Below are 24,623 nucleotides of genomic sequence, written 5' to 3'. Positions count from 1 at the left end.
AAAACCTACTGCCAGAGAGATCTAAAGGAACTGAAAGCTCCTTTTAGATCCTATAGGGGAGAGTGAATTCCAGTTTTCTGACCTTAGTCATTTAGAATACTTATTTCTCATTTTGCAAACGTACTTATGCTCTTTGTATTTATCCACAGGACAAGCCTTTGAACCAAGCCACTAGTATTCCTACTTTACAAATGGAGAGTAGAGCAGACATGCCCTCGTCCTCTGCAAAGGAACGGCAAGGACAAAGTTTGGCTCAACTGGTCATCCATTGGAAATAGTGGTTGGGCTTGTGTCTAATGTTGTGCAAGTGTTTCCATTTCAGAATGGGACTTTCCCACCCTTGTCTCCTCCTGCACATGCCCCATGCCCTCCCATTGCACAAGTGGAAATCCTTGCACTGACAGGACGTTTGCTTAGCATTACAGGCTGCCACAGATTTACACATGTTGAACTGATGAACAACTGTACATGCGTGCGTCGCAACAACCCAGAAATGGTCAGAAAAAGGGGCAGAAATGGGGGGGGGCAAAGCATAATGGGGGAATAATGGGCTTATGCATGCTCCACCATCACACATGATGATGTGGAACACAACCACCCCACAACCCCATATTTCCAAAGACAACACTGTGAATGACTTCCACAAGACTTGGATGATGGGCTTGAGGGCATCCTGAGCAAGTTTGCAGATGACACCAAATTGGGAGGGGTGGCTAATACCCCAGAGGACAGGATCACACTTCAAAATGACCTTAACAGATTAGAGAACTGGGCCAAAGCAAACAAGATAAATTCTAACAGGGAGAAATGTAAAGTACTACACTTGGGCAAAAAGAATGAAAGGCACAAATACAGGATGGGTGACACCTGGCTTGAGAGCAGTACATGTGAAAAGGATCTAGGAGTCTTGGTAGACCACAAACTTGACATGAGTCAACAGTGTGATGCAGCAGCTAAAAAAGCCAATGCAATTCTGGGCTGCATCAGTAGGAGTATAGCATCTAGATCAAGGGAAGTAATAGTACCGCTGTATTCTGCTCTGGTCAGACCTCACCTGGAGTACTGTGTCCAGTTCTGGGCACCACAGTTCAAGAAGGATACTGACAAGCTGGAACATGTCCAGAAGAGGGCAACCAAAATGGTCAAAGGCTTGGAAGCAGTGCTTTATGAGGAACGGCTTAGGGAGCTGGGTATGTTTAGCCTGGAGAAGAGAAGGTTAAGGGGGTGATATGATGGCCATGTTCAAATATATAAAAAGGATGTCATATAGAGGAGGGAGAGAGGTTGTTTTCTGCTGCTCCAGAGAAGTGGACACGGAGCAATGGATTCAAACTACAAGAAAGAAGCTTCCAACTAAACATTAGGAAGAACTTCCTGACAGTAAGAGCTGTTCGACAGTGGAATTTGCTGCCAAGGAGTGTGGTGGAGTCTCCTTCTTTGGAGGTCTTTAAGCAGAGGCTTGACAGCCATCTGTCAGGAATGCTTTGATGGTGTTTCCTGCTTGGCAGGGGGTTGGACTGGATGGCCCTTGTGGTCTCTTCCAATTCTATTATTTTAAGATCATTTAGAAAGAGATAGAAAGGAAAATAAAGACAGACACTGAAGTATTCTCATGGGCAAAGTTCCCTGTGAGAGGTTGAAGAAATTGGGTGAGGGACAATAGTAAAAAAATGTACTTGGGAAAGGGGTTTGTGTGTGCATGCCTTGATCCTTGAGCCTGGGAAGTCTACATGTTAATCAATCCCCTGTTTGGGGTTTTGCTGCTTCACAGTGCTTTGATTGATCTGTTCCACTTTTATTTTTTGTATTTCACTATGCAAGTCCCTGCTTTGGGAGCCTTTATGGCTGAAGTGCCGTATACAAAAACAGCAGAAGGAGCAGTAAATAAATACATGAATAAATAATAGGATGAATTTGAAGGAAGAGTGGTTGAGAAGAGACTGGCCTCTCAAGCTCATGGGCATTGCTTTTTATAGACTTCTCCATAAAGGGCTTGGCTTCCAGTACCTTTCTCATGTTTTATGGCATATCATCACTCATGGGAGCAATATGCTTTCCATTTTTCTACATTTATAGCTGTGAGGGTCTATGCTGGGCCCCTGCAGGGGTCCCTTCTATCATGGACTCCATGGCAGGACTTTGGAACAGGTGCCCCCCCCCCAAATGCAACAGAGCTGGCTTGTCTCACTTCAAATGCAGCAATCAATATACATTGCCATCTTAAGAGGGAGCCCCTGTAAGATCTTTTAAGTCCTTCTTGAACTGGGAGACTTACTGCCTGGGGAACATGGAACAAAGTTGCCTTCCTAAGCTTAGCACAGGGGCAGTTAACAAGGTGGTCTCCCTCTGTTGTTGGACTACAACACCCATCATCCCTGGCCAGTGGCCATCCCTGCTGGGTTTATTGTGGGAGTTGTTGCTGAACGACCTCTGGTGGGCTCCCCATGCCTGACATAGGTTGGACAACCCACATCTCAGTATCAAAGGAAGGAAATGCGGTTTCTTTGCTAAGCGGTCCTTTCACGTGCACTTTCCGCATTTCTTATTTAGTGTGGCAGCAGGAAACTATCATATATGGACATCTCTTAAGATTTGGAAATAGTGAAATATACTTTGTAGAAAGGGTTAGAGAGGGTTTTGGAGCAGGGTTATTTAGGGGCAAGATCCAACTGAGAATGAGCTTATTGACAGGGGAAGGCATGCCGAATACTCCACATCATCTCAAATTTCCAGTCCAGAAGAAATATTTACTCTGCAAGGACTGTATACATAACACAGGCCCCCGTCTCAGCTGCCCACTGGGCATCTGCCTGTGCCACAGAAACCAGCTTGCACAAGTCCAAACAGCCTGCTGAAACCATGCCAACAAAAAGGAGTTGGAGGAGGAGAAATAAATAAAGGGTACCCTTTAAAAAGTAGGGGCATCACAACACAAGGTACACGCCAATATTACAAACAGCTCACATTTATATAATGAGATTTATAAAATAGATATTCCCACATATAGTAAGCTGCATTAATGCTAACTGACATGGAAAAACCACACCATATGTGGGCTACTATGATGTTTTCCAGAATCCACAAACCATCAGGCTGCTGGCTTTAAAGGCACATATCCATGGTCCAAGAAAGGATTCCAGAGGAAAGAGGCCTCAAATGTATCCAGAATAGGGCTAATGACAGGTACTGCCACTGACCTCACTTATCTCCAGGTAAGCTATAGACCAGCTATAGACCAGCAGACTACTCTCCAAGGCCCACAAGAAGAGGAGAGTTGTCAAAACTTTGCCCCAGCTGCTAAGCACAATCTCTGACCTTTGGGCTACTCAGAAACGGCTTTCTCTCCCCACACTTGCAGTCTCCCCTGAACACAACCTCACCTTTAATCACAGCACCAAACACAAATCAGCAACTGATGCTCTCTTGACTCTCCCCCAGATACACACAAACTTGGCCCAGTGGATTACTGAAGTTACAGGGACCAAGCCTATGCTTTGATCTTTAAAGGTAAAGGGACCCCTGACCGTAAGGTCCGGTCGCGGACGACTCTGAGGTTGCGGCGCTCATCTCGCTTTATCGGCCAAGGGAGCCGGTGTACATGTGGCCACCATGACTAAGCCGCTTCTGGCGAACCAGAGCAGCGCACGGAAACGCCGTTTACCTTCCTGCCGGAGCAGTACCTATTTATCTACTTGCACTTTGACGTGCTTTCGAACTGCTAGGTTGGCAGGAGCTGGGACTGAGCAACGGGAGCTCATCCCGTCGTGGGGATTCGAACCGCCGACCTTCTGATCGGCAAGCCCTGGGCTCTGTGGTTTGACCCACAGCGCCACCCGTGTCCCTTGCTTTGATCTTTAGAGGTACAGAATTAGGCTGGTGGGGAGAGGACTATTTGAGAGACTTTTGAGACCCACAAAAAGAAAAGGAAAGCAGCTAGCCTACTGCCCAAGAAGCCACACAAAAGAATTGTAGCAACTCCAACTCAAGCCTGGTGAACTTAGGGTCCAGATTGATGCATGTGTGCAGAGGTGGTCCTTGAGAACTCCCCCCCCCCACTGGCCATGACCTCCTACCAGCCCCAGCAGATCCCTGGGCACTGGCTGCCACTGACGCAATTCCCTCCTTCCCATAACAAACATCCACACCACAGAGACTGCAAAGCAATGTAAAGGTCAGAGGGCGTTTGTGCAAGTACAAAGCAGTACGAAAATGACCACAATATCATCTTATATGGACAATTCCTCAATTACATTCTCAGGCATATATACATTCAGGTATTTGAAGTATACACATGCGTAGGCTCCGTTCGTAAGTAGAAACATTCGTAAGTAGAGTTATTCGTAAGTAGAGGTACCACTGTAGTTGATTTGGGGTGTTGCAAAGGGAAATGCAGGAGCAAACATACCGGTAGGAGATGAGAAGCTGTTTCATACAGAGTGAGACCATTGGGTCCACCTAGCTCACTGGCAGTGGCTCTCCAGGATTCCAGGCAGTGGACATTATTAGCCCTATCTGGATGTTGTGGGGATTGAACCTGGGGCTTTCTGCATGCACAGCCGAAGCTCTACTATGGAGCTATGGGCCTTCTGCAAGGGGCAGCGATCCCCCAAGGGGAGATAGATTTGACACGTGGATGTTCTCCCATGCAAGCCCCTTGGCATGAAGCAGGAGCTGCAGAGGAGCACAGTGCGTTGTATCTGGTCTCGAAGAGTGAGTAGTGGCCACCAGTTCGATGTGATGCATCAAGTCCCAACATTTTTGAAGACTGGCCGTGTTTGTGAGCATCTGAATTGGCTGAATTGGATTGATCTTTATACTACAAAAAGCTTTACCTGCTGGTGTTAAAGGACTCGTAACCAAGAGCAAAAAGACCACAGAATCATTAGGGCACATTTCTCACAAACTATTACACCCTTCCCAAGCTTACTTCGGATTTCATCCCAAAGCAAATACTTAAATTGCTGCCCTGACCATATATACTTTCAGGCAGATCTAATTCTCGTCATTTGCTCAAGTATGACCTTTTTGATCACTTGCCTTCCATCATCATTTTTTTCTCATTTAAATATCTTACAGGCATAGTAGTCACATGAAGATTTTAAGTACTGATTTCCACAGTTTATCTGAATTCCTGATGTTCTAATTTGAAGGTTCAGATACATTTAAATTAGAATCTAGATACGTCAGGCATGAGAAAAATCAACTGTTGGTCCTACTTGCTCCTACAATGCACAGACAAGATTAACTTTATTTTTACACGATTGCCTTATTTGGACTCTTGAGTTCTTCTCTAAAGATACCAGATTAGGAACTCAAGGGTCCAGACACTTAACTGCTCAACTCAAACCAAAAGGATTGGTGACCTAGAAACAGAGGCAGCTATAAGATTCAAATTTGCAGTGACATTATAAAGTGGCCCTTCAATCAAATGAACATGCTACACCTCTATGTTATGAACAGAGATAACCCTCTTCTGCTGCAGCATTTTCAAGCTCCTGATCCAACCATTGACCTCAGGCCAGAGAACAGATTGAGGTAGGTTGTCTATAGCCCCAGCTGAGAAAACGGAACCAAGCCATCCAGGTGCAAACCTCTGCTGTGCCACTTCATCTACTGCCAGCCGTGAACAGGATCCAACTTTTTCTTAAAACAGAAGAACTTCTTCCAAGGTACCATTTGAAGAACATGCTTAGTCAAGAGGATCAGCAAATCCTAGCTACCAACCCACAGCCTACTGACTCCAACACAGACATATAGAAAATACCCAAGAGATTCACAAGCCTAAGTTCGATTCGCAATAAATATATGCATCAGATAACAGATTGCAAAACAAACAACTTTTATGTTTTCTTTCATTTTTAAAAGCCCTCTAATTCCCTTCAAAGTGTCCAAAATTTGTTAAGTAGTTTGTTTGCTGTTTGAAACTGCATGTCTAAAATTCTATTTCAGAAAATAAGAATTAAATTTAAAACAAACAATTAAACAGAGACATAGGGAGTAATCTCTCAGCCCCCACATCATTTATTGCAGAACTTATAAACTAAGTTACCTATCTACTTGAATTATGCCTGTAACTTAAATGAATATATATTTATTCCTGAACATTTCTGGAGCAATACTAAAGGCAATTAAATTTTGTTCTTGTGAATGCTCTACCATGTTCCTTTTGATTCACCAAGAGCACAAAAATGCCACTGAAAACTGAAGCAAATCTACAGCTGGCAATGACGCAAGAGATACTAACTAGCATGCCTACCTTGCTCGGGCAGCGTTTGTGCTGGTCTTGCTGTGGACAGTGTGGCTGTGACCAGCACAGCCCAAAGAATGAGGCACTTCCAGGTAAACATCCCAGTTCTCCTGCTACTGGATGACCACTGAGCTCTCAGACGCCATGAGGGTATGCTGCTTTGGTGCCCGTTAGCAAAACGAGAAAAGGTGGCGGGGGTCTCACTTGTTCTCCAAGGCACAGACTTTCAAACACTGTTAATTCAAAAACAACAGAATTAATGTACAGGAAAATAATTATTCTACTGTCCTCAATATCTCAATTATTTTCTCCAATAGTCTAAAATCAGGACTTTTTGTGCAGTGCTTTTGTGTCTGAGCAAATTGTAAGGAGTGAGGCAATTACACTGCAGATTCAAAATAGTGTAAAGGAAGGCGACTGAAGCTACCGTATGAATTGGGACTGGGGAACCTCTGGCCCTCCAGATGTGGCTAACCACTGGTCATGCTAGTTAGGGCTGATGGGAGTTTGAGTCCAACAACATCTGGAGGGCCACACTTTTCCCATCCCTACTACAAATTTCCGAGACAGAAATCTCAGTTCCTTACTCAGGTATATTGGACCGAGGTCAGCACCAGCACTTTGAATTGTGCTCGGAAACGTACTGGGAGCCAATGTAGATCTTTCAAGATGTTATGTGATCTCGGTGGCTGCTCCCAGTCACCAGTGTAGCTGCCGCATTCTGGATTAATTGTAGTTTCCGGGTCACTTTCAAAGGCAGCCCCACATAGAGCGCATTGCAGTAGTCCAAGCGAGAGATAACTAGAACATGCACCACTCTGGCGAGACAGTCCGCGGGCAGGTAGGGTCTCAGACTGTGTACCAGATGGAGCTGATAAACAGCTGCCCTGGGTACAGAATTAACCTGCGCCTCCATGGACAGCTGTGAGTCCAAAATGACTCCCAGGCTGCGCACCTGGTCCTTCAGGGGCACAGTTACCCCATTCAGGACCAGGGAGTCCTCCATACCTGCCCTCCTCCTGTCCCCCACAAACAGTACTTCTGTCTTGTCAGGATTCAACCTCAATCTGTTAGCCGCCATCCAACCTCCAACGGCCTCCAGACACTCACACAGGACCTTCACCGCCTTCACTGGTTCTGATTTGAAAGAGGTAGAGCTGGGTATCATCCACATACTGATGGACACCCAGCCCAAACCCCCTGATGAGCTCTCCCAGCGGCTGCATATAGATGTTAAAAAGCATGGGGGAGAGGACAGAACTCCGAGGCACCCCAAATAAAAGTAAATGCTATGACTGTGTATAAAATGCATTATTTTGTTGCAAAATAAAATAAATATTCTGCTATTGCTGCTTTTGGAATTTTTTCTAAATGGATCAGCACTGCTGGTTGTGGCTTTTATAGTTTGTTGTTGTTTAGTCGTTTGGTTGTTTCCGACTCTTCGTCACCCCATGGACCAGAGCATGCCAGGCACTCCTGTCTTTTATAGTATAATCCACAGTAATTTCTTTGTGATGGCCTATTTATACAGTATCAACCAATATTGAGAGTCAAATTATAAGCATGCATACATAAACAAGTCCAAAACTCCTATGAAGAGGATGCATTGGCGCATTTCCCACTGGCACAGATCTCCCACTGCCTAACAGCTTTTTGAGAACCCCTTTTGGTAACTGTTTGCGGCAACAAAACTCACAAGATCACAATACAACCACCAGCCTAAAACCCATTGAGATGGCTCCACTTTTCTAACAAAACAGAATCAGAACACACTGTCTTCTTTTTGTACTGTAAATAAGCCTGACTATGTGGTTTATTACAATTTTGTTGGTTGTCACTATCTTCTCACAGCTGTAATTATGGAAGTTCTAGCATCTGGAAGTTGTGAAACTGTGTAGATCACATCCGGCAGTACTTTTATTTATGTCATACATTGATAGCCTCACATCAAAGAACTCCAGGTGATACAGGTAAGGTTTGCAGGTTCCCCTTCGGATGCTGACCAGACCCATGGGCTACACCTTGTACTGTCCACCATGTCCTCAGGCCAAGGTATAAGCGAACAATAAAATCACACACAGCACAGCAGAATAACCAGCTTAGACATATTGGAGCACCAAGTCTAGTGCCCTCCCACCAGCACCCAGCTAGCACAACATGTTTCCTGCTTGGCAGGGGGTTGGACTGGATGGCCCTTGTGGTCTCTTCCAACTCTATGATTCTATGATTCTAACATCCACAAAATCTGGAGGCTGGAGGAGATGCTACTACATTTTTGTTCTTTTAAAAAAATATTATTTCTTATTCCTATGCAAAAGCCTTTGACTGTGTCGACCACAGCAAACTATGGCAAGTTCTTAAAGAAGTGGGAGTGCCTGATCATCTCATCTGTCTCCTGAGAAATCTCTATGTGGGACAAGAAGCTACAGTTAGAACTGGATATGGAACAACTGATTGGTTCAAAATTGGGAAAGGAGTACGACAAGGTTGTATATTGTCTCCCTGCTTATTTAACTTATATGCAGAATTCATCATGCGAAAGGCTGGACTAGATGAATCCCAAAACGGAATTAAGATTGCCGGAAGAAATATCAACAACCTCAGATATGCAGATGACACAACCTTGATGGCAGAAAGCGAGGAGGAATTAAAGAACCTTTTAATGAGGGTGAAAGAGCAGAGCGCAAAATATGGTCTGAAGCTCAACATCAAAAAAACCAAGATCATGGCCACTGGTCCCATCACCTCCTGGCAAATAGAAGGGGAAGAAATGGAGGCAGTGAGAGATTTTACTTTCTTGGGCTCCTTGATCACTGCAGATGGTGACAGCAGTCACGAAATTAAAAGACGCCTGCTTCTTGGGAGAAAAGCAATGACAAACCTAGACAGCATCTTAAAAAGCAGAGACATCACCTTGCCTACAAAGGTCCGTATAGTTAAAGCTATGGTTTGCCCAGTAGTGATGTATGGAAGTGAGAGCTGGACCATAAAGAAGGCTGATCGCCGAAGAATTGATGCTTTTGAATTAGGACAGATTGTGAAGCTGAGGCTCCAATACTTTGGCCACCTCATGAGAAGAGAAGAATCCTTGGAAAAGACCCTGATGTTGGGAAAGATGGAGGGCACTAGGAGAAGGGGACGACAGAGGACGAGATGGCTGGACAGTGTTCTCGAAGCTACGAACATGAGTTTGACCAAACTGCGGGAGGCAGTGCAAGACAGGAGTGCCTGGCGTGCTATGGTCCATGGGGTCACGAAGAGTCGGACACGACTAAACAACTAAACAACAAAAAGATACAAAGTTTGTAAGTTGCTACTTTATTCATCACTGGCTAGAGAAAACAGCACGGGATCATTTCTATTAGAGATGCTTTGGTCTATTCTACCAACTTTTAATTTGTTGTTGCTGCTGCTGCTGCTGTTGTTTTATGACTCATTCTACAGCCAAGCAGGCCCTCAAGGCAGCTCACAAAAAATAAAATTAAAAACCAGTACAATGCCAAAGGACAAATAATTACTATTTAAACTTAATATAAACATTCAGTGGTTAGCCCAGACCAAAGACTCTCTTTCAAACCACCTTTGCCAGCCTCTCCCCAGTCCCCCTCCACCTCAACTCCAGCGGAGGCACTTTGGAGGAGCAGACTGTTCCCAGAGGGCCTCTGGCCATGGGCAGGTTGATGCAAGGTCTGGGTCCCTGGGTGGGTGCCAAGCCATTTTTGCACAGGGACATTGGGGAACTGCCTGGGTAGAAGCTGGTTATCTTGCCCTCCCAAGCCATGGTGCCTGGGACATGTGTACTGATCCCGGCAGTTAAACAAACGCTGGCACCAGACCTCTGAGCAAAAGAGCAGCCGCCAGACCCAGACCGTACATTTTTAAAATAGCTGGCTTAAAATGTTAAATCGTTTTGCTAACGAGTGAAATACTTGGCTGAAGGGTCTCTGGTATTTTCGGGAAATGAACACCCTCTCTCTTAATGGTTCTGTTTATCAACTCTCCTCACTACTTGAGACACAACCCAGCAGAGAATTTTCTAAGTGAAACATGTTGGACAGAAGGAGAAGGGGAAGCTCAGGGGTGGGGGACAAGCTACAGTGGTACCTCTACTTACGAATGTTTCTACTTACGAATGGAGCTCCGTCCGCCATCTTGGATGTGGTTTAGATAGGATTTTTTCTACTTACAAATTTTTAGATAGGGTCGCTTCTACTTATGAATTTGTTCTCCCAATGCATTCCTATGGGATTAGACTTACAATTTTTTTCGACTTACGAATATGCGTTCGGAACGCATTGAATTCATAAGTAGAGGTACCACTGTACAGTGACCAGAGCAGGCTCCAAACACTGAATTTGTATCGCCTGAAACAGCTGGCGGGTGGCTCAGGGAAGAGTCACAGGGAAACCTGTCCTGGCTTCCCTGAGTACCAGGTTCATACTTCCAGCATGAATCCCAAGGACAAGTCACGAGCCATGATGTGGCCGTCCTTCAGGCTGCACAGAAAAGAGGCCCTGGAGACACTGAAGTGGTGGCACTTCTCAGCCAAATTGGAAGGGGTGTGGGAGCAGGGGGTGTCCAGAGAAAAGACATCAAGGCACAGTGGCCTCCTCCTCGGGAACAGCAAAGGAGGAGGAAAAGGAGCAGGTCCTCCTGGGGTGATTTTAATTACAACTCCCTTTGCCCAAAGCACCACAGAAACCAGCATTTTGAACTTTGTGCAACAGTTAAAAGGAGAGCAGGCAAAGGAAAAGAGGCATCATAGAAACCCGGGGGGGGGGGATGGATTACATCTTGTGTGTGTCTAAGCCTCACTAAAGTTCAATGGGAACTGGTCCCAGGTGAAGTGGGCATACAGTGGTACCTCGGTTTATGAACACAATTGGTTCCGGAAGTCTGTTCATAAACTGAAGCGTTCATAAACTGAAACGAACTTTCCCATTGAAAGTAATGGAAAATGAATTAATCCGTTCCAGATGGGTCCGCGGTGTTCGTAAACCGAAAATTCGTAAACCGAGGTTCCACTGTAGGATTTCAGCCTATTAAAATATTTAGGAGATCTATCATGTGGAGAATGAAGTGTTAAGTGGAGTGGAGGATATTGGCCGCATTCTTGATGAAGTAGCAAAGCTGAGTCCAGGCTGAAGAATCATAGAATTTTAGAGTTGGAAGGGACTCCCAGTGTCATCTAGTCCAACACCCTACAATGCAGGAATCTCAGCTGAAGTGACTGCAGGTGGTGAATCACTCTCCCAGAATTCCCTGCACGTATTAAAGTCGTAGCATTCCAGGGAGAAAGCTTGCCTAGAATTGCCTTCCCTGAATTTGTGTGGAATATGATTCCCCCTGCCGTCTAAAGTGGCACAGCTAGACCAGAGCTGGCACCAGGCCAACCTCTGGTCCATCTAAGCTGAGTCCTGCCTGCCCTGTGCTGTGTGGCAGCAGCTCTCCAGGGTTTCAGGAAGGGGACATTCTCAGGGCTTGAACCCAGGACACCTCCCATGCCAAGCTAAGGTCTTCATCACCATTGCCAGCACCAGCTTCTTTTCCTCCCCCTTATTGCTACTACCTGCCTGCCAAGGAGTGAAATCTCTGCTCTTCCTTTCACCGCCACGATTGCCCAGGAGCAAGAGGCAGACAAATAAGCAGATGGCAACAGTGAAGAGAAGATGCAGGAGGACTTTGCCAAGGGCCCCCTGTTGGGTGTGTACCCTCAACAGACGCCCAATCCTACCAACCACAGTTACCACTCCTGAACGGGCCAAAGGTTCACCATCTTAGAAAGACATTTCCTTTGACAATATGCTAAAATCAAGACATGCCAGTTTGCAGGCATGCTTCTAAAGCACACACAAACACTTTTGAATTGTCTTTCACACTTCAGTGAAAGAGAAGTCTATGCCAGATAGGTCTACAGCTGAAGTCTAGACAGACAAACTTATACAGAACTCTGTCCCTATGGGACTTATGGGACAATGAGAATTCTTTCAAAAAAAGGGATACATGGAATCTCAGAAGGGGCTATGCAAAATGTAAAAGGTCCTGGAAACTAAGGTTGCACATGCCCCCCTTCACCCAATTCGGATCCCAATCCAGTGCTTTGGAGCAGCACAGATCTGAACTGGATCCAGGACCTGAACTGATTCCTACACCTTGCAGAGAGTATTGCAGAGCTGTCTGGTGGCAAGAAAAAGGGAGAATAAGATGCTCTGGCAGCCTGCATGGCTTTCCTCTCCCCTCCCAAGTGCATGTTTGATCAGGGGTTTAAACCTTAATTAAACATATGATCCGCAGGGGGAGAAGGAGATGCCTGCAGGACAGCTGAACATCTCTTTCCTCTCCCTGCCACCAGGTGGCTTCTTCCCTTTGGACACCCTGGATCACTCGGAATGGACCCAGGGCTGCCTCAACTTGACCCATCCAAATCCTGGACTGCCGCAAATTGGCCCAATTGGGATCCAGGAATTGGCCCCATCTGAAGTACTGCCAGCATGGAAGCCCCTTTTAGGATTCTGTGCCTATGAGGCAAAACACTCCCCATTGACACCTTCATGTAACACCCTTGTTGCTAGGAGGCGGGAGTTGAGAGAGATTGTGCAGCTTGGGTTGCAAGCATCTTCCACCCATCCAGACAATTTCTATCCTGGCTTTCCCCCAGAAGTAGCCTTCAAGGTGGCAAGCAATGCTAAAAATAGCACGGATTGCAACTTGCGCATCATCCACCACATTTGCCACCCGATTAAAGACATCAGCTGATGCGCTTTAGTTGATTAAGGCACTTACTTGTGATAAAAGGTGGGGGTAATTAAAGAAAAATGAAGAAAAGTTATTTGATGGTGCACACATGCCCTGGCAGCCTTCATCTAAGCAGAACTGCTCAGCCTCCTTGCGAATGCTTAGTTCACGATCTTGCTCTCTCTCCCCCCCCCCACCCCTCAAGCACAAGCCATCTCACCCCGAAAGTGGGACAGGCTCATCTTCAACCCCCCACCTGCCTTGCATCTTCTCTTGGCTGCTTTATATTTAGTTTTCTAATGATTTCTAATTGTTTAAATATTTCTATGTGAACCAGTTTGCAAGGTTACTCTGAAAAAGAGCACTTAGGAAACACACAACCCATTTGGCACATTTATCCATTTATAAGTTCTAGCTCTCAAACAAGATAGCTGCAGCCCTTAAGACTAATCCGGGGGCATCTTTTCAGTTGAAGTGTCCATTTCTCCCCAATTAGCTGACTAAACTTTGCTGTCTTCAAAAGGTGGATTGGGCAGGAGGCCTCCCACTTGGGGACAAAGACCCCTCACAGGGCACCAGCCTCCCCTCCCTTCCTCACAGCCTGCTCTGCAGAAGGGCAAGTGAAATCAGAGGAGGCTTGTGGGCACATGAAGGCACAGCTCTTCTTGGTGTTTACGCAGCCTTTATATATATACCTGAAGAGCACAACTGTTCCTTTCAGAGGGACATGGAGTGCAAACACAGCAGCCCGTCAGTTCCTCCCTCCCTCCCTCCCTCCCTTCCTTCCTCCCTCCCTTGAGTGGGAATCTTGCCTGCTGCTCACCTCCAGCTTCCCGGGCCCTGCACATCCTCCTTGTTAAAAAAGACTTCCGTGGTTAGACAGACATTTTAGAAGACCACAGGCTGACTCAGAAATGTGCCATGACAGCTTCTCCCCTTGCCTGTCCCAATGCGACGAGACGAGGTGCATGTGCAACCCACTGGCGCATGGATGAAGCACTAAGGCAAGCACACATGCACAGCAACCCACCTTGCTTCTGCATAGCACAGTATTCCCTGGATGTTCAACAACACACACAGGAAATTGATTAAAAACACTAGAACCACATCATTCCAGGCCATGTGTTCCATACTATGAAACCAATATCCTGATATGGACTTCAAATTGGTTTTGGATAATGTATCAATTTATCGCCCTGCCTTAATGAAGTCATGAGATTGGCAGGTGGGTGGTCCTTTGCACCACACCTGAAACTGGACAAGAGACACACAAGCTAGACTTCTATGGCAAAATTTCACCAACAGGGCGCCACGGCAGAGAAGGGCCTTCCTCCTGCCTTTGCTGTGGGTTATGCTCATCAGCAGAATTACACAAAGGTCCTCCCCAGAAGATCTCAAAGCCCAGGAACTTGGCACCCAAGCCATTTGAGACTGGGGTGCCTCTTTGGCCGCTGGGACACTCCCCGGGTCACACCTCCTTCCCATCAACATCCCTTGACTCTCATAACTACTCTTTCTTGCCAGGATGAGGTGCAGAAACCAAACCACTGCCAAAAGGAACCTGGACATTCATTGCTTTACCCGCTTTGCCCTCTGGCCTGCCCCCCACCAACTTGTTGCCTTGGGAAGGCTGCTCAGAAGGTAATATGGCCCCAAAGTTCAACAGGGTTCCCTAACAATAGTGCTATAATAATTTTATTATTTGTCCCCTGCCCATCTGTTGGGTTGTCCCAGTCACTCTGGGCAGCTTCTCCTACAGACCAATGAAGCCTCAGGTCACTTTCCCTGGGGCAGAGCAGAGTCTGGGCTGAACTCGGGGCCAGCAGGTCCAACCTGCACAAAAAGAGCATTTCAGATGCTCCAATGCAAAGCAAGGAATATAAAACGGATAAATCCAGCTGACTTCTGTTGCCAACTCTTCCCCGCCCCAACTGTGTACCTTGAACACAAACAGCCTTGAGGCTTGCTTTTGTTTAGTTACAGAATTAGCTCTCCATATTTCACACAGCGGGAGGAGGGAGAAATAAATCGAAGAGAAGCTGCTGGGTGATTCAGCTGCAATGGAAACTTCAGCTCACCCTCAGCCTCCTCCTATGTCAACCACCGGCTCCGTGGGCTCAGCTATGTGACACTGTGCTAAAAACACAACTTCCAAACAGGCCCACAGGAAGCCTAAAATCAGGCCAAACCAATTACCACAGGTCAAAAAAAAACGTCCAGGACTATTCTAAGGCAGAAACAAGGGTGGGTGAAAGAGAGACACTGTAGATCAGGGGTGGCCAACTCCCAAGAGACTGCGATCTACTCACCCAGTTAAAAACTGGCAGTGATCTATCCCCTTTTGGGGGTTCAGGTCAAAGTTGTTGAGCTTTCCTTAGGAAGGAAAGCCTTGTTTTTTTGGGGGGGGGGGTGCAGGGCTTTTTTTTTAGGGGAGCCAAAGTTGTTTAGCTTATTTGGGGGGAGCCAGTGATCTACCACCGATGTCCAGTGATCTACTGGTAGATCACGATCTACCTGTTGGACGTGTCTGCTGTAGATTAACCTCCTCCAACCATGGAGCCTCCCGACAGATGTTTAGGACTGCAATTCCCATGAGGCACAGGCAGCCGGTCAAATGGTCATCTGAAAGCATCTGAGCGGCCCAAGAACAGCATGAGGCACCAGTGGGAAACCCACAAACAGGTCCTGAACATCCCAGCACCCCCTCCTCCACTCCAGCATCAGCTGGGGGAAGGCTGGCCTAGGGGGGCCCTTGATTTGAGGATGGGGTTTCCCCTTAGCACCCACTGACAGGGACTCACCCATAAGCTCTCATAATCAGATGATGTCTCCAAAAGAAATGTCCCTCTGAACAGACGCAGAGTTTCTTTCCCCTCTCCCAAGAAGAGTCCTTGTCCCTTCTAGAGTAGGGGTGGCAAATGTCAGCCTGGAGGCCAAATGCAGACCTCCAGTCCTCCCTGCCTGGCTCTGCGGACTCTCGCCAGACCACACCACCCACTGGCCCTCTCCCCAAACTCTCGGGAATGTGTCCTTCCTCTGAGATCACGCCTCTGGCTGAACCAGGTGGAGAAACCTCGGACACTTGTGTGGCTGAACCAAAGCAAGAGATGCAGAGTTTCCATTTGCTTCTTCCCAGCCCTGGAATAGGACCCCCTGCTCCCACTGAAGGGAACCCATGTGGCAATGAAAGCCCCCAGAGTGGGAAAAGTTCCATGCAGGCTGGGGCTGACGGGAGTTGTAGTTCAAAACACGTGGAGGGCACCAGGTTGAAGAAGGGTGCATCCACTTGTAGTCTTTACAGCAAACCTGTAGGGTAGGTCACTTACAGTGGTACCTCGGTTTACAAACACGATTGGTTCCCGAAGTCTGTACTTAACCTGAAGCAAACTTTCCCATTGAAAGTAATGGAAAGTGGATTAATCCGTTCCAGACAGGTCCGCGGAGAACTTAAACTGAAAATACAGTGGTGCCTCGACTTACGAATTTAATCCGTTCCGAAGGCACCTTCATAGGTCAAAAAATGTTGGAAATGTGATTTCCCATAGGAATGCACTGGAAACTGAAAAATTCGTAAGTCGAAGCAACCCTATCTAAAAATCCGTAAGTCGAAAAATCCCTATTTAAAACCACCGCGGTTTTCTTTTGGATGTTGAGACACTCGTAAGCGTGCGGCCATTACCCCCATTCGTAAGTCAAAAAAATCGTTGTCGAGTCGTTCGTAAGTCGAGGTACCACTGTACTCAAACTGAGGCGTACTTAAACCGAGGTATGACTGTATCACCATCCCCTGACCAGCGGCGAAGCAAGCCGATCGGGCACCTGGGGCAGTGTGAGTGCCCTGTGCCCAGGGGCGGGGCCAGCCACCCAAGGGGGCACCGCAGGACCTCCAAGGAGTCTGCCTGCCTCCTCCCACTCAGTCGCCCTACAGCTGAGGGGGAGGTGGCGGGCGGACCATTTGGGCAGCACAGAGCCTGCGGGCGCTCAAGACACCGCTTCACTCCCAGGGGAGACGCGTGCCTCGGGAACGCTGCAGGCCCCGCAGTGAGTGCCATCCACCATTTTGTCACCCCCCTCAGTGGGGACATCCGGGGCGAACCGCACCTACCAAAAACCCCTTGTTACACCCCTGCCCCTGACTTAAGAGGAGCAAGAGAGAGTTACTTAAGTTGGTTACTTAAGGGCACCTAGTGAGTGAGTCTGTGACACAGGTGACATTTGAATCACTTTATCAAGGGACAACCCCTAGATTAAGGGAGTTTTCTTCTTTAAGTTCTCAAAGCTCAATCACAGTTAGTCCGTCATTTGAAAAATAAGACTTTAGACCCATCTTGCCGCAAAATGGCAACAAGACATTGTGTTTCGGCGACTGAAACCTTGGTTTTAGGAGCTATTTGGCGCCTAGCTGATATATCTGAGTTTGGCCCTTGATCCAGATCTCAGTCTCATAGCAATTATGCTGTACCAATCCTCATTAGGAACCTGAAAAAAGATGCCACTCCTTCCTAGTTAACAAAGGTTTCCTAGCCAACTGGAAATGATAACAGTACAACGCCAAAGAAGCAGACATATTTGCTGAATTCATACCATGCACAATAGGTTAGACTTGATTTCCCACTCAAGCCTTTACCAGGCTGCATGCCCAATAATTTATGCAACAATTAACAAGATCACTTAAAAACAAGAGTCAGAAAAAATCCGCCCCGAGAGCTTTGTGCACCTCTACATGTCAGGCCAGAAACAATTTGTTTAAATAAAACCTATTTAATTACACTGGGAACAGAGGAAGGAAACCACACAAATTAATGGTTAAAGCAAATTCAGAAAGTCAACATCCAGGTATGCAAAAGCAAGCAAGAGCCTCCTCCTCCCAGAGCTGCATACTCACACCTAACAGGCAGACAAAGAACACAAACAGAACCCCTGGCCAGGATTGAGAATACTCTACTCAACACTCATGTCTAACAACAAATGTAACCTGATTTGTAAGAAAGACTGTACAACCTTAAAAAAGAGGCAAGGCTTTTGTAAACCAAGAAAATCTGTAATGATTTTTTTTTAAAAGAAACGACCAGCAGATACCTTCCCCAAAGCAGCCATAGCACATGGGGTCTGCCACGTATATCCATGTGGCTTCAGTCACTGGCAGGCCAGCTAAAGACCTCTGGGCCACATGCGGGGAGTCGAGGTGGCTCCGTATGTGCTGAGATGGGGACATTTCTTGGCCTAGAGCAGTCATGATCAATAGGTAGACCCCCTGTTGATCCTGGTTGATCGTGGGATCCGTATTGATCGTTGGCTGATGAAAACTGTGGAATGATAGTTTCTGCCCCCCCCTGCTTTGTCCCTCCATTGTGTAAAGTGGGTGGAGTTTGTCGTTTCTCTTTGTATTGGTGAATTTGATTATTGCCTTTATTGCCGCATGTGCTTGTTAGTGGTGTCGTTTGAGGTGAGCGAAACGCTTAAAAAAAGCTCAACAACTCTGGCCAATCCTCCCCCCAAAAGCTCAACAACTGTGGTCAATCCTCAATGACAATGGGAAGATCACTGCCAGTTTATTTACACTGGGAGTAGATTGCAGTCTCTTTTGCATTGGACAGGCCTGGCCTAGAGGAGCAAATATTTATCTTCCCCATACCCACGAGCCTGCACAAGGAACGGCCTGGTGAAGTCCATCACGTCAGGATTGCACCTTCTGTTCCCCAGCTGGCTGGGAGCAACGGAAGTTGTGGGAGAAGAGGGGGAAGCTAGAAAAGCAGGTTATTAGAAGTCAGCTCTCAGGTACACCTGGGGCAAAAGTGGAGGGACTTCTCAACTGGCTGGCACAGCGGACGACTGGGGAGAGGGATCCCAAACATCACCCACCTGCTTTCTCCTCCTCCTAATGGAAAGCCCAATTCAGAGCCTTCCTCTTCTGTGTGCTCTGGAGCTCATCCTGCTCATCCCAAAGGGGCTTGCGCAGCAGGATTATGTCCCAGGGCTGCCTCCCACTCTGCCGCCATTAATACCATCCGAAATGGCAACCTGCTTGGTTCATCCTCAAAACACGTTTTGAATCAGCTTCCGTTTTTTAAAAAATGGACAGATGATCCTGATCTACAGGAGACTGATAAAGATCCCATCTCTCCTGAAAGGAAGAAAGGCCTCTTCCGCAGAGCCAGGCCCTGCCCTCCTTGGAAGAGGAATTGCATGTAATGGAGGGCTCGTTCCCAAGCGGAGGCTTCTTTCCATTCCAGTCAGAGACTGTCTTGATGTATTTTAATCTTCTCTGAAGACGACAATGTAGGGGCACCAATGCATGCCAGCCAGACCCCCCCCCCAAAGATTACAGAAGCAAAGTGCTCATGTGGAGAGAAATGGCTTCCTGCCAAATAAATATGTGAGACCTTGACACAGCCAAGGCTTGGCAAGCTCCCCATTCCTCTCTTCCTTCATTTACATCTACTAAATCTGAGGGAAGCAAAAGGTCCACAGGGATCCATCTGCTCAAGTTGGATGGTATATTTCAAATCCTCTCTCCTTGTGGGGCTGCTTCTGGGAGAGGGAGAGGGAGAGAGAGAAGCAATTTCTCCATGGGACTTATGGGTCAACCCCCTTTCTGCCCAAAGGCACCAGAGGTGATTTCCAACATTAAAGCCCAGCAATGCAGCGCTTTCTTCCCTGCCCTTCACCCAACGCTCACATCTTAATCACGTTTGGGAGCGAAATCGCCGCAGGCGTTAAGGCTGCTGGCCACCGGGAGAGTTATTTTCCCATGCTCCCTCACAAGCAGAGCTGGGTTTTTTGTTTTGTTTTGTTTTTCCCCCTTCAAATAATCTTTATTCATTTTCTAAAAAGAAAAATACAAAAGATACAAACAAAAAACAAAAAAGGCAAAAAGAAGAGGCATGAAAAGGGCATGAAAAGGAGAGGTTGGCTGCACACAGGCATAGCTTCCAATTGCTTGGGGAAAGCCCTGGAGAGGAGGGGTCTTAGCTGGCTGTGAGGAGGTGGGAACTTTCAGTCTTGGCAACTGATCTTCATGGAGTAAGACCCTAAGGAGTATGAAGTGTGTGCCCAGGAGGTCTAACACAGAGCCAACTCTGTGGAGGTTGTGCTTTTGCTAATAAAGAGTTGACTGACTGCTCCTGTGGCACAGGGTGGGGCCAACTGAAGTTGGAAGCCCAAGAGCACCTGGAGGGCCACAAATTCTCCAGCCCTTGCTTAGAGGTAGGTATAAAATACACAAACCTTTTTCACAAATCTGCCAAGAACCTACAACCCTCAATTCCCAGTGGCTGAACTTTCATCCTTTGAGCCACGCTGGTTAAGACAAAGAAAACCCAGGAAAATCTGGGCACTGGTCAAGCAAGCTCAGTCAGTACAGCATGAGACTCCTAACCTCAGGACTGTGGGTTCAAGCCCCATGTTAGTCAAAAGATTCCTGCATTGCAGGGGGCTGGACTAGATGACCCGTGTGGTCCCGTCCAACTCTACAATTCCATGATTCTAAGATTTAGATGAGTTCAGTTTAAACGGAAGTGAACAAATCAAAACTGGCTGAACAATGCAACAAGAGAATTATGTATTTTATAGGTCTTCTGTCATTCGCGACTGGACTTAACCATCAGGGGTCCCTTTACCTTTTTGATATGTTCCAAGAAATACTCTTCAGTTACAGAACGCCAAACTTCAAAAGAAGTAACAATTATCATTTGGTCTGCTCCCACCTTTTCAAGATTGAAGTATAATGGGATAAACTTCTAGGGAGTGTATTTATGATCTGGTTAGGATTCGGTGATATTTGGAATCTATCATAGAATCATAAGAGTTGGAAGAGACCACAAGGGCCATCCAGTCCAACCCCCTGCCAAGCAGGAAACACCATCAAAGCATTCCTGACATATGGCTGTCCAGCCTCTGCTTAAAGACCTCCAAAGAAGGAGACTCCATCACACTCCTTGGCAGCAAATTCCACTGTCGAACAGCTCTTACTGTCAGGAAATTCTTCCTAATGTTTAGGTGGAATCTTCTTTCTTGTAGTTTGAATCCATTGCTCCGTGTCCGCTTCTCTGGAGCAGCAGAAAACAACCTTTCACCCTCCTCTATATGACATCCTTTTATATATTTGAACATGGCTATCATATCACCCCTTAACCTTCTCTTCTGCAGGCTAAACATGCCCAGCTCCCTAAGCCGTTCCTCATAAGGCATCGTTTTCAGGCCTTTTACCATTTTGGTTGCCCTCCTCTGGACACGTTCCAGCTTTTCAGTATCCTACTTGAACTGTGGTGCCCAGAACTGGACACAGTACTCCAGGTGAGGTCTGACCAGAGCAGAATACAGTGGTGCTATTACTTCCCTTGATCTAGATGCTATACTCCTATTGATGCAGCCCAGAATTGCATTGGCTTTTTTAGCTGCTGCATCACACTGTTGACTCATGTCAAGTTTGTGGTCTACCAAGACTCCTAGGTCCTTTTCGCATGTACTGCTCTCAAGCCAGGTGTCACCCATCCTGTACTTGTGCCTTTCATTATTATTTTTGCCCAAGTGTAGTACTTTACATTTCTCCCTGTTAAAATTCATCATGTTTGCTTTGACCAAGTTGTCTAATCTGTTAAGGTCATTTTGAAGTGTGATCCTGTCCTCTGGGGTATTAGCCACCCCTCCCAATTTGGTGTCACCTGCAAACTTGCTCAGGATGCCCTCAAGCCCATTATCCAAGTCACTGATAAAGATGTTGAATAAGACTGGGACCAAGACAGAACCTTGTGGCACCCCACTAGTCACTTCTCTCCAGGATGAAGAGGAGAGTTCCCAGGATTGTGTAATAGCCATTTGGGGCTGGAGGGATATGTACAGTGAATAAAAATTAAATTGCGCATTGACAAAGGATGGAAGCTTGCAGGTTTGAAACATATACCAGTTTTAGCTATCCCTCACTGTAAAGCAGTCCTGGTTTTCAAACTCTTGAATTCAAGCCCAACACAACTTGAGAAAAATCTCTGCCAAGTATTTAACTCACACTTAACTTTATTTGTGGTGCAAGAGTCACTTCCTGCTTAGTCAAGGTGCAGGACCACTGATCCACTCATGCTGAACATGTGAAATGATTCCATTGAAAAGCACTGCTTTTGAGGCCATGCATGAAGCCATTAAACTTATTCTTGGGATGCTTGATCTGTGATAGCTCATTCACACAGAAGTGAATCATCAAGTGAAAAGCTCACAGAGAAAAGAAGCTCAGAAACAGAAGGAACTGGAAAGTCCCATCAAGCCAACAGTCCCATCCTGTCAAGGAGGGAACATTCCCCCACCCCCGACAATGCCAAGCAGTTTAGCCAGGGAGAGCCAACTCCCTTCAGAGCATAGCAAGAGCTCGGCTCACGCACACCAAAGGCCTCCCTAGTCGAGCTTACTGCTTCCCACAGTAGACAACCCACGGCCCATGGGGAGTCCCAGGCCTCTCCTGGTATTCCTCTCCTCTAGTAAGCCATTACTCAGGGATGCTGATCCTGGAGGCAAATGTAGCCATTAGGACCAGCAGCCATTGACAGTCCTTTCCTCTAATCCTGCAGAAAAGCCATCTAAGTTGGTGCCCATTACGGCACCTTGTGGAAGGACCCTTGAGCTGTGTGAATAAATACTTTTGACCATTCTGAAACACACATGCCTCTTTCTACATTCATCCTGTGTGTGCATTTGTGTCTGTGTCTCCCAGAGCTGGATTACCAAATAGGCAGAGTAGGCACTGGCCTACAGGGCCCCAAACCTTTTAGGGACCCCATGACAACAGATCAAAATAATATTGGTTTCATATTGAAAGAAAATTACAATCAAGCTTTCTTAGTTCAGTGTTATCCCACTAGAGAGCCCCCCCCCCAAGATTTTGACTGTCATGGGGTCTCCACAGAGTTTTATCTGGCACTGATGTCCCCCCCCCCCAAAGACTTTACTCATCTTTCTGCCCCCCATAGCTAAAACGACCCACACATTGCAACCTTTCCTCAATGTGGAATTGCTCCAGTCTCATGATCATTTCAGCTGCTTTTCTCTATTTCTCCAATATATTCCTTTTCGGATGCATCAACCTTTCCTAATTATCCCCAAGGGGGGGGGGGGACTTTGTTCTTAGGACACCAGTCAAGCGACTAGAATTGTCCAACCCCTTTCCCAGATGCATATAGTTCTGTAATAAATTTAGCATCACATGGGAACTTGGTTGTCACAGCTGTGAAAAGGCGTCCCTGGCCAGTGTTTCCCCAAGAGTGGGCTTAGGACCAATTTTAGGTGGGCATTGGGGCCGCAGCCTCCCCCCGGCCTGTCCTTCCCCATAGCCATGCCATGAGGGGAAGAGTCAGAAGGGAATTAGAGAGCAAGATAACAGGTTGCTGTTGTTATTGTTTCATATAAATAAACTGGGGTCTGAAAGGAAGGGGACTTTCAAAGGACAAGGGATGACAGGATCTGGTGGTTGAGGAGACGGAATCAGGCACAAGGCAAGTGGGGCTGGAAAGGGGGAAATAGAAAGAACAGTCTCCTTCACACAGAGCTTCTGCATCAAGAACTTCTGTTTACGAGGAGGAGGAGGCTATGTACGTCACAATACCTCCAAAATAAATATCTATCTTTAACTTGATGAAAGCTGAGCTATGGAACACCTTGCCATAAGTTGCGGCAAGGAATTTAGCACTTTCTAACAATCCACAAGTTATCAGAGCATCAAGAGATGGCAGGAATTTCCAATCGGTTGTGCCAAAGGTTGTGTCCACCTGCCACCATTTAGTGACTGGCTCTTCCCTGCACCACCATTTGGAGACAGATTTATTATTATTTCATTTCTATTCTGCCCTTCATCAAGAGATCCCAGGCTGGTTCAAAGAATAAAATACAACATAAAACACAAGCGAAAACAACAAGCCCCCCTTCCCACAGATACCTTTAAAAGGCTGTAGGATAGGCCTGGTTGAAGAGGAACATTTTTGCCTGGCACCTAAAATATATATAATGAAGGTGCCAGGCCAACCTCCAGAGAGCATTCCACAAAACGAACTTGTCTTAGGGGTTGCCTAGGAGTCACCTGCACCCACAAGGTCACTCTCCCTACTAAAATGAGGCTTAAAAGCACCATAAATTGTTGCCAATAAAACAGGCGATGCTGGGCAGTTGGAGCAGTTGCTCAGTTTTGCAAATGTGTGCCAGGGTCCCAAAAGGCTTTACCCTGCTGCCTCTCAATTGCTAGGCACTTGCCATCTCATAACACACAGTTGGCAAGAAATAAGCATTCAAAGAACAACAATCATAGTTGTTATATTGCACTACGGCTGTCCCAGGATGTGCTCTGAGGGCTCATGTTTTGTTGCTTTCCATAGCAGTGGAAGTCAGCTTGCAAGCTGAATTCCTGGACATGCTAGGAAAGCAGGGGAAGATAACCTTTTGCAGCTGCAGGGCCACATTCAATCCTGGTCAGTCTTCTAGGGGCCACATGGCAGTGGTGGGCAGAGCCAGAGGCAAAAACAGGAAGAAAAAATTAACTTTGAAGGATAGCCAAGTTCCTATGCACCCACCAGAGGTCAAGGACACACTCTAGCTTGGGGAAAACACTCAAGGAGGGTGTGGAATATGGCTGGAGAGGAGGTGTGTGACCTGGAAAGAATTGTAA

At 46.7% G+C, this 24,623-nt stretch overlaps 1 protein-coding gene across 10 annotated transcripts in view; it reads right to left on the bottom strand.

The window, feature by feature from the left end:
* FGFR1 (fibroblast growth factor receptor 1) overlaps positions 1-24,623 on the bottom strand; it is a 100,141-nt gene that overhangs the window by 73,081 nt on the left and 2,437 nt on the right. For all 10 annotated transcript variants that reach the window (XM_088657717.1, XM_035139887.3, XM_088657719.1 and 7 more), the window contains exon 2: positions 6,257-6,480. In XM_088657717.1, coding sequence (XP_088513843.1) covers positions 6,257-6,347 — 91 coding nt within the window. In that variant the 5' untranslated portion in view covers positions 6,348-6,480. The remainder of the gene's footprint in view (positions 1-6,256; positions 6,481-24,623) is intronic.

This window comes from Zootoca vivipara, chromosome 14 (genome assembly GCF_965207765.1).
Source record: "Zootoca vivipara chromosome 14, rZooViv2.hap1.1, whole genome shotgun sequence".
Classification (NCBI taxonomy): Eukaryota; Metazoa; Chordata; class Lepidosauria; order Squamata; family Lacertidae; genus Zootoca; species Zootoca vivipara.
The sequence above is the reverse complement of the archived record's forward strand: the minus strand, read 5'-3'. Positions and strand labels throughout refer to the sequence as shown.